At 34.3% G+C, this 14,672-nt stretch overlaps 1 protein-coding gene across 5 annotated transcripts in view; it reads right to left on the bottom strand.

The window, feature by feature from the left end:
* Zfyve9 (zinc finger FYVE-type containing 9) overlaps positions 1-14,672 on the bottom strand; it is a 218,125-nt gene that overhangs the window by 77,370 nt on the left and 126,083 nt on the right. For all 5 annotated transcript variants that reach the window (XM_074080130.1, XM_074080128.1, XM_074080127.1 and 2 more), the window contains 2 exons: positions 11,699-11,821; positions 9,715-9,870 (listed from right to left, as the gene is read on the bottom strand). In XM_074080130.1, coding sequence (XP_073936231.1) covers positions 9,715-9,870; positions 11,699-11,821 — 279 coding nt within the window. The remainder of the gene's footprint in view (positions 1-9,714; positions 9,871-11,698; positions 11,822-14,672) is intronic.

Consider the following 14,672-nt stretch of genomic DNA (forward strand, 5'->3'; position numbering starts at 1 on the left):
GAAGAACGAAATGTTATCATTCGCTGGTAAATGGATGGAATTGGAGAACATCATTCTGAGTGAGGTTAGCCTGGCTCAAAAGACCAAAAATCGTATGTTCTCCCTCATATGTGGACATTAGATCAAGGGCAAACACAACAAGGGGATTGGACTATGAGCACATGATAAAAGCGAGAGCACACAAGGGAGGGGTGAGGATAGCTAAGACACCTAAAAAACTAGCTAGCATTTGTTGCCCTTAACGCAGAGAAACTAAAGCAGATACCTTAAAGCAACTGAGGCCAATAGGAAAAGGGGAACAGGTACTAGAGAAAAGGTTACATCAAAAAGAATTAACCTAGAAGGTAACACCCACGCACAGGAAATCAATGTGAGTCAATGCCCTGTATAGCTATCCTTATCTCAACCAGCAAAACCCTTGTTCCTTCCTATTATTGCTTATACTCTCTCTACAACAAAATTAGAAATAAGGGCAAAATAGTTTCTGCTGGGTATTGAGGGGGGGGGAGAAGGAGGGGGCGGAGTGGGTGGTAAGGGAGGGGGTGGGGGCACGGGGGAGAAATGAACCAAGCCTTGTATGCACATATGAATAATAAAAGAAAAATGAAAAAAAAAAAAAGATCTCTGCTGAGAGGTCTGAAGTAATTCTGATGTATTTACCTTTATATATATGTTTGTTTCTCCTGTGCCACTTTCATTGTTCTTTCTTTGTTCTCTACTTTTAGCATATTGTGATTATGAGTTTTTTTATGGTTATGTCTATTTGGGATTCTAAGTGTCTCCTACACTGGAGTATCCATACCTTTCCTAAGATTTGGGAAATTTCTGTAATTTAATCGGACAGGTTTTTTAATGCCTTTAGTTGGTATCTTAGCCCCTTCCTCCACCCCATAGATTCTTAGGTTTCATCTCTTGATTGTATCCCAGAGATCCTGAAGGTAGTGGTCATGCTTTTTATTTTTTGCTGCTGAGTGTAATATTTTCTCCATTTTATCTTTAATCCCTGATGCTCTTTCTTTTGCTTGTTCTAGTCTACCTATAATGCTTCCTTTGGGCCTTTCTTTTGTAACATTTTCATTTGTTTTTCAGAACCTCAATTTCCTTGATAAATTTCTTGTCCATGTTGCTGACTTTTTTGACTGGCTCTTGATTTCTTTACTTCATTTATCTGCTAGTTTTAATCCTCTGAGGTTATTGGTAATTTTTTAAAGTAAAGTTTGTAATTCTTTGGCATTTCAGCCATTTTGGTATATTTGGATTTAGTTACTGAGGTGTTATAAACTTTTGGAGGAATCATATTGCCTTAGTTTTTCATATTATTTGTGTTTCTACATTGCAATATATGCATCCATTAAGTTGGGTATCTCTTACTACCACTCAGAAGAGAAAGAAGCAGCAATAGTGAAATCCCCAATTCAAAACTAAACCAGATATTTAAATGTAGTAAAAAAAGCACACAAAAAAAACCCCTATAATTGGAAACATCAACTACACCCCAAAATTGTTATAAAACAAAGAAACTAGGGGTCATACAGGATAAACTAGGGATTTAAAAATTATTAAAGATAGCTGGGTGTCAATGGCTCATGCCTATAATTGTAGTTACCTGCAAGCTGAGACGAGGAAGATCCCGGTTCAGATCAGGCAAAAAGTTGATGAGACCCCATCTCAAATCAATACCTGGGTGTGGTGGTATTTGTCTGTCATCCCAGCTACACAGAAGACTGAGATTGGGAGAAATGTAGTTCCAGACTAGCCCAGACAAAAAAAATTTCATGAGATCCCATCTCAATGGGAAAAAAAAAAACTGGGTGTGATAGAACACACCTGTCATCCCAGCTATGGTGGGACATATAAAATAGGTTTGTGGTCTCGACTGGCCTGAGCAAAAAGCAAGACCCTACCTCCAAAGTAAGAAGAGCAGAAAGGGCTAGAAGCATAGCACAAGTGGTAGAGTGCCTGCTTAGCAAGCATGAAGTCCTGAGCTCAAACCCCAGTATCACCACCAAAAAAAAAAAAAAAAAAAAAATTAAACATATGGGTGTTCAAAATTAAGAAGCTCCAAAAGAATGGGGAAGGAATAAAGAAGGAAGATAGGAAAAAAGGGGCGAAGTATATATGGAAGGAAGGTATAAGATACAATAGTGTGTGAGAACATAATACAGTCATTAGAGAGAATATAATACAGCCAGGGAGAGAAAAAAAAATAGAAAGAAGGAAAAAAATCAGTATGTCTTCCTTGCTGAGAAGGAGGGTGTTATACCAGCCAGGCTCCATCAGGGCAGATGTTTTCCTCCAATCTCTGGCCCTCAGAATTCTGTGTGTGGCTCTCCTGATGTGTTTGTTCCTGGTTGCCCTCTGGGTGTGGGTACCTTGTGATTTCTGTCTGGGTACAGACTGAGTAAAGCTAAAGCTCAAGGCCTGAAGTATTAGGTGTGGCTCCAGGCACACAGAGGCAGATAAAAGTGGAGGAAAGGGGGAAGGAAGATCTTGTCATACAGCATTAATTGCAGGGAGGTGGGGCTCATCTAATGACTAAGCAGCAACTCTGGAGGCAGGGCAACTCCTTCTCACAGTAGCAGTTCAAGGGGGCAGAGTGGTGGCTCCATGTTTCACTGCACTGCTAATACTCTTGACTGAAGTACCCAGGGAAGTACTTCCAATCAGGATGTGCCACATGCAGTTAACAAAATTCCCAAAATTTGCAGTCTTCTCTAGATTATGCAGAGGAAGGGGGTAGCTCTGGACTCCTCCCTAGCAAGGTTTTCCTTTGTTTCTTTGGTAGATCTAAGGTGTCCTTTGGTCTCTCTTCTTTGCTTGTGTCCTCTCCTACCTTTCTAAGCCATCCACCTTTCCTTGTAGTTACATGCCAGACATTTCAGATTTGTAGATATGTGTCTTTAGTCTTATCTCTCCTACCTTGATTTTTATATTGACATTAAAATGGAGTTGTTAATTGAAAATAAAAACATTTTCTTTTACAAAAGGTAAAACCAACTATAGATAACAATAGTAAGATTGGTAAATGTATTAAATAGTAAATACCCTTAAGTGTGTCATATTTGGGAGAAGGATGGAAATATTATGTGGTAGGCAAAATTCTCTTTGCCTCTTGGTGTCCATACCTTGTTTAATTCTGCTCTCTGGAGTAGGGGAATTACCAAGAAATATAATGGATATCATTCTCATATATAAATTACTCATCAACTTATTTTGAGTTAATCAAAAGGCAGATTATCAGAGTGGGCCTGACATAAGCTTCTTAAATCAAAGTATACAGGGAAATTCAAAGCAAAGAGATATTTTTGCTGCCCTGGAAGAATGCAAACATCCATGCTATAAGCTATCTACTGAGTCACAAAGGCAAGGAACTACAAGAAGCCTCTAAGGGCCAAGAGTGGACCTCTATCAATTGCTAGCAAGAAAATGGTGAACTAGAGGGAAATGAATTGTGTTAAAAACCTAAATAAGTTTGGAAAAGGACCCCAATCTTCAAATGACAACTGAAGTACAGCTAATATTCTGATTGCAACCATGAGGTACCCGAAGCAGAAGATTCAATTAAACTATACCTGGACTCCTAATCTGTGGAAATTATGAGATAATAAATCTGTGTTATTTAAACCACTAAATTTGTAGCTTAAAAATACAGCAATAGAAAACTGATATAAGTCAGGCAAGGTGGTGTGTACCTGTAGTGACTGCTACTTGGGAGACTGAGGCAGAAAGATCAGTTGGGCTAAGGAGTTTGGGGCTAGCCTAGGCTAACAAACAGAAACCCAAAACAAAACAACAAACCCACAAGAAAACTAATACATACAGACCTAACTCTGTTAGAAAAAGGTCACAGTCAAGTATGTATATGTTAAAAAATTTAAGGAAATCCCCAAAAGAATACTAATATAATAAAAACATGAGTGAAAGATACAACTAGATTTCACAAGAACAAAGTATACCTGGCCAATAACTATATGAACACATGCTCAACCTTATGAATAATCAGTGAAATTCAAATCAAAAGTACATTCCATTTTATACTTACAAGAATGGCAAAAATTGCCTGGCACAGTGGCTTACATCTGTAACCTCAACTATTGAGAGGTAAAGATAGGAAGATTGCAGTTCAAGGCCAGTCAGGGAAAAAAGTTCTAAGAGCAGCAAACTATTCATCAGAAGAGAATAAAGTATAGCATATTTATATAATGAATATAAAACAGTAGCCTAAAAATGAATGAACTAGAGTTACTAGAGATATGAATGAATCTCAAAAATATAAGGTACTGTAAAAAAGGAAATCACATTAAGATATGTACACAGCATGACATCATTTGTATATAGTTTTAAAACATTCAAATTAATATGATATAATCATTGAAGATGCCTTAAAATTATAAAGCAGACCAAAAAAGTATATAACATGAGATTGAAGATGGTGATTACCCGAGGATTTGAGAATGAGAAGTTTGGAAGGAGGATGTAAGCAGTAAGTAAACAGTGAGAACTTTAATGGATTGGTAATTTTAATTTTAATTTTTTGTTATTATGCTTTATCACTTAATAAATCTACATATTCTTTTGTATATACTTGTTTTAGTCCATTTTGTTCTGTTATAACAAAATACCATACACTGGGTGATTTATAATGAACAGAAATGCTCATTGTTATAGAGGCTGGAAAGTCCCAGAATGATGAGCCAGCATCTGGTAAGGACCTTCCTGCTACATCACTCTGGGTGAAAGAACCAGAGAGGACAAGAGGGGGCTAAACTCATGCTTTTGTAAAGGCACCAATCCCACCTGTGAGGGTAGAGTCCTCATGGGGTAATCACCTCTTAAAGGTTCTACCTCTTTATACTATTACAATGGCAATTAAATTTCAACATGAGTTCTTGAGAGGAAATTCAAACCTAGCAATATCAAGTAATTTTTACTGAAGTATTAAAGGAATTTAGAAGAAGAAATTACTAGTTTCTTGGAGAACCATTAGGAAAGGATTCAGGGACAAGTGCTCTTTAAGACTTTAGAGAACAGACAGGATTCAGCTGGGGATGAGAGAACATCATAACCATAGGTAATGAAGTAAGAAATCACAGAATTAATAATGAACCAAGAAATGTTTAATGTGGCTACAATGTAAGTATGAGATTACTAGTGGAAAATGAGACTGTAAATATAGGTTTGGATCATATAGAGAACTGAATGCTACAGTGTAGAATTTATTCCAAAGGAAATACAAAACAAAGGGAAAAAGTATTTTGAGTAAGAGGTGGAAACAACCAGAAGTTAACTGCAAAAAAAAAAAAATCTGATAGGTATGAGTCCCATTTCATTCAAATCTGAATGTTCATGTATTAAAAAAAGGAGCAAAACACTTAGGGAAGGAGGGGAAATGGAAGGTACAATATAGAATCTAGAATCTCCCATGGAGAAGGCATTCTAAAACTCTCAGAATGTTACCTCTCACAAATTATAATTTTCATCTTATTATATCAGCTATATGACAAAAAGTATACATATACTAAATAAAGGAATCAGGCATATATTTATATATATGTTACTGAATATATAATTTATATTTTTAACTGATAGAAAATTAAGAAGAAAGCTTAATCAAGGGCTTTTGAGTATTCTGAGAGTAAACACTAAATTAGTGATAGAGTAGTGAAGGCTTTCACACTCAGGAAAAATTTGATACAATTTGTCAGTTCCACACAATCTGCTACACAGAGGAGAAAGTTAATGAATTAGGATCAGTTTAGAACATCTAAATGTTTCCTCTTATAAACATATAGTAAAATATATCAAGCTACTACTTTGATTATTTAAAAATAGGATTTTTTTTTTGAGGTACTACTCAGGTTTCACACTTGCTAGGCTGGCACTCTACTACTTGAGCTATGCCTCCAGCCCTAAAATAGGATTTTTAATAAAACATGAATGGCAGAAGCTGGGCATGGTGGTCACATGCCTGTAATCCCATCTACTGCAGAGGCAGAGGTAGCACAATTGTAGGTTTGGTGCCAGTTAGAGGAATTAGTTCTGGGTTCCCCCCATGCCTTGGTAGTACTGGGATTTGAACTCAGGTCCTCTCACTTGGTAGGCAGGTGCTGCTCTAACCATTTGAGCTGTATTCCCAGTCCTTATTTGTTTTAGTCATTTTTCAGATAGGGTCTTATATTTTTTAAGGGGAGCTGGCCTCTCCTATGAACCAGCAGGCCTAGGTTGTTTGCTGAGATGAGGGTCTCATGAACTTTTTGCCCAAGCTGGCCTCAAACTGCAATCCTCCCAAATAAGTGGGATTGCAGGTGTGGGCCACCATGCTTGGCTCATGGTTCTGGTTTTCTAATGCACAATGGGGTAACTCAGTTGTAAGAATCTATACTATATTTCAATATAACTAAAAAGGACAAATATAAAAGTTCTCAACAATGATTAACATTTGCATAGATGGAAGAACTTACTTCCTTGACTTTATCATTACACATTCCTTATCATCAAATTACTGTACTGCAACTCATAAAGTTGTACAAATAATGAGTCTCAATAAAAACTTAAAATGTATAACCATTTGTATAAAACATGTATTTTAATGATTCATGAACTGAATCACACCATTTTCTTGCAGATTATATCCACAGTCTCTTCACACTGACCTATCCCTTCACAAGAATTTCAACTACCATATGAAAGCTGTTTCCCAAATTTGTATTTTTAACCCAGATCTGTATTCTGAGATCCCTGTCCATATATTCATCTACCATTTATAACATATTCCATCTGTTATCATTAGTTCAAATTCAACAGGTGGAACCAAGAACTCATCTCTTTCTCCTCTGTCAAATCTGCTCCTTTTCTATTCACTATCTTAATGAATAAGACAACTTACTCAGGTGCCAAAGTCAGAAATGTGAAGCTAACCTTTACACATCCCCTCTAACCTCTCATACTCAATTAGTTACTAAATCCTATCGAACTGAGACATCACTGTTTTTGATCCCTCTCCAACTCTTTATTCTTAGTACTGTTACACTTTAAGTCTTGTAATTTTTTAATTTCTTGCTGAATTCCTGCAATAGTTTTTTTACTTTTTATTTATTTACTTACTTATTTTGTGTTACTGGGGCTTGAACTCAGGGCCTATACCTGAGCTACTCCACCAGTCATTTTTTGTGAAAGGTTTCTTTGAGATAGGGTCTCATGGAACTATTTGCCTAGGCTGGCTTTGATCTTCCTGATCTCTGCCTGCTGAGTAGCTAGGATTACAGGCATGAGCCACCAATGCCCAGCCTAATTTTCGTTTTCTTTCTTTTAAAAATTTTTTGGTGGTACTGGGGTTTGAACTCAGGGCCTGTGTTTGCTAGTTAAGTGTTCTACCATATGAACCACACTCCCAACCCCACAATAGCTTTTTTAAAAATCAACTTTGACGTATAATTTATATATGTAATAAAATTCACAGATTTGAAGTATATAGTTCCATGAATTTTAACAAATGTTGACACTAATGTAACCACTACCCCAATTAGATATCCTAGAAAGTTCCCTGAACCCCTCTGTGGTCAATTCCAGTCCCTGAATCCCTACCTTACTTTGAGTAAACACTGATCTGATTTCTATCACCACATATTCACTTTGCTTGTTCCACAGACTCATATAAATTGAAGCATCCAATGTTCTTTTTGTGCCTGTCAGCGTATGTCTGTGAGATTCATCCATTATCATTATTGAAAAGTATTTCCCCCCCCCATAGGTAATAGACATTGAACTTGATAGGCAGGCACTCTACCACTTGAGCCATGCCCCCATCCTTATTCAGCAGTATTCTTGCACACACAAATACACCACATTTGCTTAGCTACCACCAGACTCATGGAATGACACATTTTTTTCTTGCTTCTATAGTCATCTCTCTAAAATACAAATCAAATTGTCATTTATCTTAAATTCTTTCATTCCCTGAAGAATAAAGAATAAGCATGAAGGGCTGGGATGTAGCTCGGTGGTACAGTGCTTGCCTAGCATGCGCGAGGCCCTGGGTTCGATCCCAGCACCAAAAAAGAAAAAGACAAAATGAAAAAGAATAAGCATGAATCTCCTCCCAATGTCTAGTTCCTGTCTCCCCCTCAAAACCCACATGAAAATGTAACTACCTGTACTTCCAAAGCCGTTTCTCTACTTAGAGGTTTTTACATGTGAATAGATTTAAATTGAGGAGAAAAGTAAAAGTCTCAGGTAATTTCTGGAACCAAATTTAGCTTCAGAGTATGATACAGCCTGGAGGATCTGGATGACTTCAAATGAATATTTCCTACACATTTTGGTATTGATAACAGTGAACTGAAAAATGTATTTCACAGATATCATGTGGTCGATTTTTAGCTGACTAGACTTTATCTTTTATGGAGGATATCATTTTACTCTTATGGAGGATTACAACTCAATCATCACAGAGACTAATTATAGTATAATGCGTAATATTTTATGAATAAACTACAAGCACATTACTATTTTACATTCTGCCTTTGTACTTATTTCAAAAGCATTTCTATATTGTTACATTATTTTATAAATACTACTTTTAATGGCTAAAAAACTTTTTTAAAGTTCTAAAAAAGATGTACACATCTAGTAAGTATAACGTGATTAAACTTTTCACTTATAGCTAGTTATTTAAGTTGCTTCTAAATTTTTGTGTTAAATTTAGGTAATGCTGCAAATAAACACTTTATGTTTTAGATAATGTCTTTGGCATAGACCAACAAGGGATTACTACATTAAGAAAGTCTAAATAATTTATGATTTTAATATATTTAAAAATATTATTAAATAATATATGAAAATACTTTTATATTCTAGCTACCCTTACTGCCCACTCCAACCCTTGTTCCTCACCTATCTTTTTGTTGTTGTTTATTTAAGACAGGATCTCATGATGTAGCCCAGGCTGGCATGGAACTCATAATCCTCCTGCCTGTCAAATGCTAGAATTACAGGTGTGTGCCACTACATCTGACTTAAGAATCACTTTTATTACTCCTTTGTTTTAGTTCCTATATTTATGCTACTGTTCCCTATCTATTAACTATAGATATTATTTACTGACTTTCTATGACAATTAATGAGAATTTAGTTCAATTAACCACATCTTATTATCCCCATTAAATCAGGTGGATTTATAATGTTAAATAATAAAGTTAAATATATTTCTTTGTCTGTGAACTTTAGTATTTCTTCATATTAATAATCTTAGCCTTTTCCAATTCCTAATGGTTATACATTTACTATTATATTGTTATACTTAATAATATATTTTGAAGCTATATTATGGCTTCAAAACGTTCATATTATGAAGTTGTCCATGCTAACTGTTTTTCAAAATGCAAATACTCAATAGTGCTTACATTATGATTATATAAGCATTATTAAGTCATGATTATGCTTCCTTCTACTAGGTATCAATGTTATGACTCTTAAGCAAGAAAAATATTCTTATATGAAGGTCAATAGATTCTCTTACAACTTTGATTCTTGTCTTGGAAAATAATGAGAACCATACAAGATCAAGTATTAAAATGTATAATTTTCTCAAACCGTGGGTAGTTCTAACTTGCCACCAATGTTAAAGTCCAATGTCATGCTTCTGTATCATTATTTTATATTTCAGTTCAAAAAATTATTATCTACCAAGGGGGCAAATTCATAAGGCATTCCCACCTGCCAGAGCATCCCGATAAAGCTGCACAAAGTGATTAAAGATGTCCTTTGGCAAACACTTTTCATCTGGCAGACACTGTAGCAGAATGACTATCTCTGATTGACCTACTGCATGCATTCCCTTGGTTGTGAAACACCAGCACTTCCTGTTCACATCTGCAGATGCAATAAAATACAAGAATAAAGACATTCTCCTCAATCCTTGCTTTTAAAAAAGATATACAGAAATCTATATTACAATACAGCAAAAAATAAAAGATCATAAAAGTTTCTATAATTCAACTATAAACTTTCACTACATTGAGTCAAAGAATCATCATAGAGAATAAAACATGTCAATGCCTCTGGCTCTTTTGTAAACACTTTGAAAAAACAACTGAAAGGAAAGTAAAAGAAATAATACTGAAAGAAAATGCACTTTAAAAATTTAACCCCTATTATTAAAAGACATAACTAGTAAAAGAAACATTCTATTAATAATAAAATAAAACCAAAAGACCATAATAGTTAAAGGAGATAATCCTCCACATTTATACAAAAAGAATCACTTTATCCAAGGACATAATTACTTATGTAAGACCAGAAACAACAATAATAAAAGCCAGTATTACAGCTTTTGGCTTCAGGTTGTGACCTAAAGAAAAAGAAGTTTATGTACAAGCTAGTTTAATTATAGTATTTCCTGGGAGAAAATATCAGATCATCAGAAACATAACTTTACTTGGCTTTATGCTATAAAAAGTCATTTAAAAAAAGATGGCTTTTCTAGACTTCCACTCCTTCATTTTAAGGCAAGGAAGACAATGAAAAGCACAAGCCATATGGTAGTCAAAAGTAGTATTCAATCACTGACACTTTTATTATTTGTACCCTAACACAATGGATCCCCAAAGGAAATGAAAAAGGATTCAAATAAAATTATGAATATTATCATGTATATCAAAACTAATAAAAGTTTCTTTCACTTTGAAAAATATTACTCTATATGTATATAAACAGGAAGCACCCAATACAACTACAATAAGATTGTATATAGTTGAGGACTCAAGTATAACTTAGAAACTACATAAGGTAAATTGAAATTTCAACGAACTTATATATAAATCTGATCCTGGAAGGAGAAAAAGGTAGAAAACATTAAAAACTGGCCAAACATACGAAGTTATGATCATCAAGTAAGCTAGAAACCTACATTTCATCAATACAGAATCTCTAAGAAAGTATCATATAGGTGTTTCTGGTTTGCCAGGACAAACTTAAAACACAGTGGGAACTGGAGAACTGTTCTCCTGAGCTTCTTCCAAAACTTCATAGACTAGGATAAATGTATTCTCTACTTTTTTATTGGAAAGAATCAAGATTTTAAGTTAGCGTTCTCTTCTTTGTTCTGACATCCATGAATCTATCACCAAGAACTGAGAAGTTTCTTCTGAATCCTATTTTATGATATGGCAACGTTTGACTATGTATTAGTTAACTGACACTTTTCCCATACAAAGTTCAGAATCATGATTAAAGTTTCTGGGGTTAAAACCTAGTATGCAAATTGGCTTTCCTCGATAATTTAATCACCTCTAGACATTCTGATAGTGAGTTGTGACTCAATATACTCATTTCAAGAAGATCTGACCTCAGATTAGTTCAAGATCTATTTGACTTTACAAAGAATTCACCTATCTCATCCCTGTGACTAAAGGCAAGAATTCGTTTCAGTACCACAAGTTCCTCTGGGATATTTTCTATAAACCAACTTCTTCATTTTTTTTTTTTTTTAGTAGGATTGGGGTTTGAACTCAGGGCCTCATACTTGCTAGGTAGGTGCTCTACCACTTGAGCCATTCTGCCAGCCCAACTTCTTCAGAAGTTTAGTAAGGTGTGACACTACATAAAAAATATGTTTGTGTAATGAATTTGAAAACTTTTATTTACTATCTCTGAGTCTGTAATGCATTTCATTTTAATTAAAAATAAATGTCTAACTTACAATTTACAATTTTAACCATTGACAACAAATTTGCATTTAAAACAAATACAAGTGGGTCAGGGCCACCATCCTCCAACTGCTGCATTACTGAAATTTGTGATGGTTTCTCTTCCACAGCGTAGTCTGTAAGGAGAGAAAACATTGCAACAGATTGGTTAAAGGGACAAATTGAGAAAGAAATCTGATGGAGAATGGGCTGATTATTCATAGGAAAGAGATAAGTATTTGCTCTATTAATAAGGAGAACACAAACCATGGTTTGTACCTGCTGTCTCACTATCATGTTAATAGTGCCTTTTACTCTGAACTCCAGTTCAGTTTGGATAATATGATTATCCTATGTATTGACCTCTCCTCAAAATGGTTTGTGCCAAGTCTAAAGATAACGTATTTATTTAACAAAAATGTCTAACTCTCATAATAAATAATAATAATAAATGTTGTAAGACCAATATTTAAAATAACAAAACACATACAAAAATATGATAATACACTAGCAGTTATCTCTGGAAAGGATATTAATGGGCTGGGATACAGGTAAGCCCTGCTTCTTACTTTATACCATGTTGTACAGTTTTGACCATTAGACTTTAAAAAATGTATTCAGAAAATAAAAGTATCATTGGTAAGTAGTTTTATGAAATAATTCCTTTAAGTATAATTCAAGAGCTTAGTACATATATCACTAAAATAAAGGAAATAAATGCTACTTGCCTGAGCTCATAAATGTGTCATTAAGGGACAATAACATTAAACAAAGTTACACCATTTACCATTGACAAGTAGAAAAAAACATGCAGGGTACAGTGGCTCAAGAGAAAAAAGTAACTTTTTTGGATGTAATGGAAAATGTTCACCATCTTATCAATGAAAATATTTACTGGAAAGAGAAATATTAAGTGACTTAAGAAAAAAATTATGAAGTTATCTCACTGGAATACAAAATTTTAAAATTCTGGTTAAATTACTGTAATATGGTTTAATTAATCAAATATAGACAACTAGTTGTTCTTGGTAGGAGAGATTAGATTTAATGGATACAAGTTTTATAAAAACAGAACATTACAATCTAACATATTTTAACAGTAGAGTAAGCCAGTATAATTCTTTATTAATCTAAAATTTATTAAAATTATCCAAATTTGAAACCTAAGTAGCAACTTTCCTAACAAAAGAATATTTTAGGGGGTCCTGGTAAAGGAGCAAAGGTATGACACAATCAAAAGCATGCTTAATTTTATGTGAAAGTTCATTGATGAACAATCTGGGACAGCTGCATTCGATAGCCAAAATCTGCTGAGAACTACTATGGGACAAGCACCATGAAAAAGGAAGAATTCACAAACATAAATTAAGACTGAAGGAATTCATGGTCTAATTCAAAGAATCAGACCTATAAAATACCTAAATTACAATAAGAAAAGTGTTTATGGAGCAACAGTTTAGAAGAATTGCTGTTAGGACAGAGGTAAGAAAGCAAAACACTAATTTATAGGCAGTCCACATCAGGAATCAGAGAACAGTTACTCACTAAGCTGGATTTTGGAAGGTTGAGGAGGTATTAAAGAAGTCTAGCATGTACACAGAAATATTCCAGGCAGAAAAAAGAATAAAAAGAAAATAGTAATTATATGCCTTTGTATCAGACACTTGTTTTGTTTTGTTTTTGATGGTACTAGGGTTTAAATTCAGGACCTCGAGCTTCCTAGGCAGGTAGTCTACCACTTGAGCCACACCTCCAGCCCCGTATCAGACACTTTCTTGCTATGGACATAAAGGTATGATACCTGATTTAATACTCACAATGACTCTTAAGTAGGTATAGTTGCCTAATTAAAAAAAATAGAACAGGTTCAGAGAGAATAAGTGACTTGCCCACTAGATCACGTAGCTAGAATGCAATGGTACTAGGATTAAAATTTGGGTCTGTTCAACTATAAAGTGTATTTTCAATTATTTGTAGCAAAATAAAAAGATTGAAAATAAAAAAGTGAACTTTCAAAAAACAGTAAACCTATAATTTACATGTAAGGTACTGGAAATAAAGTTAGAAAGAGGGGTTGAGATATGGTTGTAAGGAACAGAGTTTGCTAAGGTAAGTAATTTATATTGAGAATCCATTAAATATTTCTAAACAAAGACAATATATGATAATATCTATGTATAAAAAGATAATTGACAACAGTATGGAAGATAAAATAGAGACAGCCTGAAGTGAAGGAGATCTGGTAAAAGACTAAGACAAAGAGGTACCAGGAGTTTAGCTCAAGCAGAACACCTGCTTCACAAATGTGAAGCACTGAGTTCAAGCCCCAGTCTCACCAAAAAAAGCAAAAACAAAAACAAAAAGAAACAAACAAAAAAACCCCACTAAGACAAAGGGAAAAAGAGATTATTCATAAACCTTCTCCTAAAAATGAACTGACTGGCTGCTGATCTGCATACACCAATAATAAACTTTCACATAAAGTTAAACATTCTTTTGACTTGATAATAATTTTACATCTTATCAGGATTTCCTAAAATTATGCACACATATACACATGCACTGAGATTTTTTATTTTTTATTGTAGCACTGAGGTTCAAACCCAGAGCCTCATACATGCTAAAATATTTTTAACAGCAAAACTGCTATTTAAGTCCTCACCACACTTATTATAAGTATGTGAGTGATAATCATACTTTAAAATAAAATCAATTAATGTCCTGACTGTACCATATGAACCAATACTAGAACCACAAGTAACTCTTTAACAGTACTATGCACTTTGAAATACAAAGAAAAATACACATTTATATTGTAATTAATATTAGATCCTTCCAAAGAATGAAAACGACATTATAATGTAAAAAGATAAACACCTACTCTAAAATAAGTACTAATAGCAACAATTATTTTCATGACATTGGGGTAGTTGATTTTTTGTTATTGTTGTTGCTGTTGGATAGAAGGATGGCTATCATTCAAATTCT

The sequence above is a fragment of the Castor canadensis genome, chromosome 7 (assembly GCF_047511655.1).
Source record: "Castor canadensis chromosome 7, mCasCan1.hap1v2, whole genome shotgun sequence".
Classification (NCBI taxonomy): Eukaryota; Metazoa; Chordata; class Mammalia; order Rodentia; family Castoridae; genus Castor; species Castor canadensis.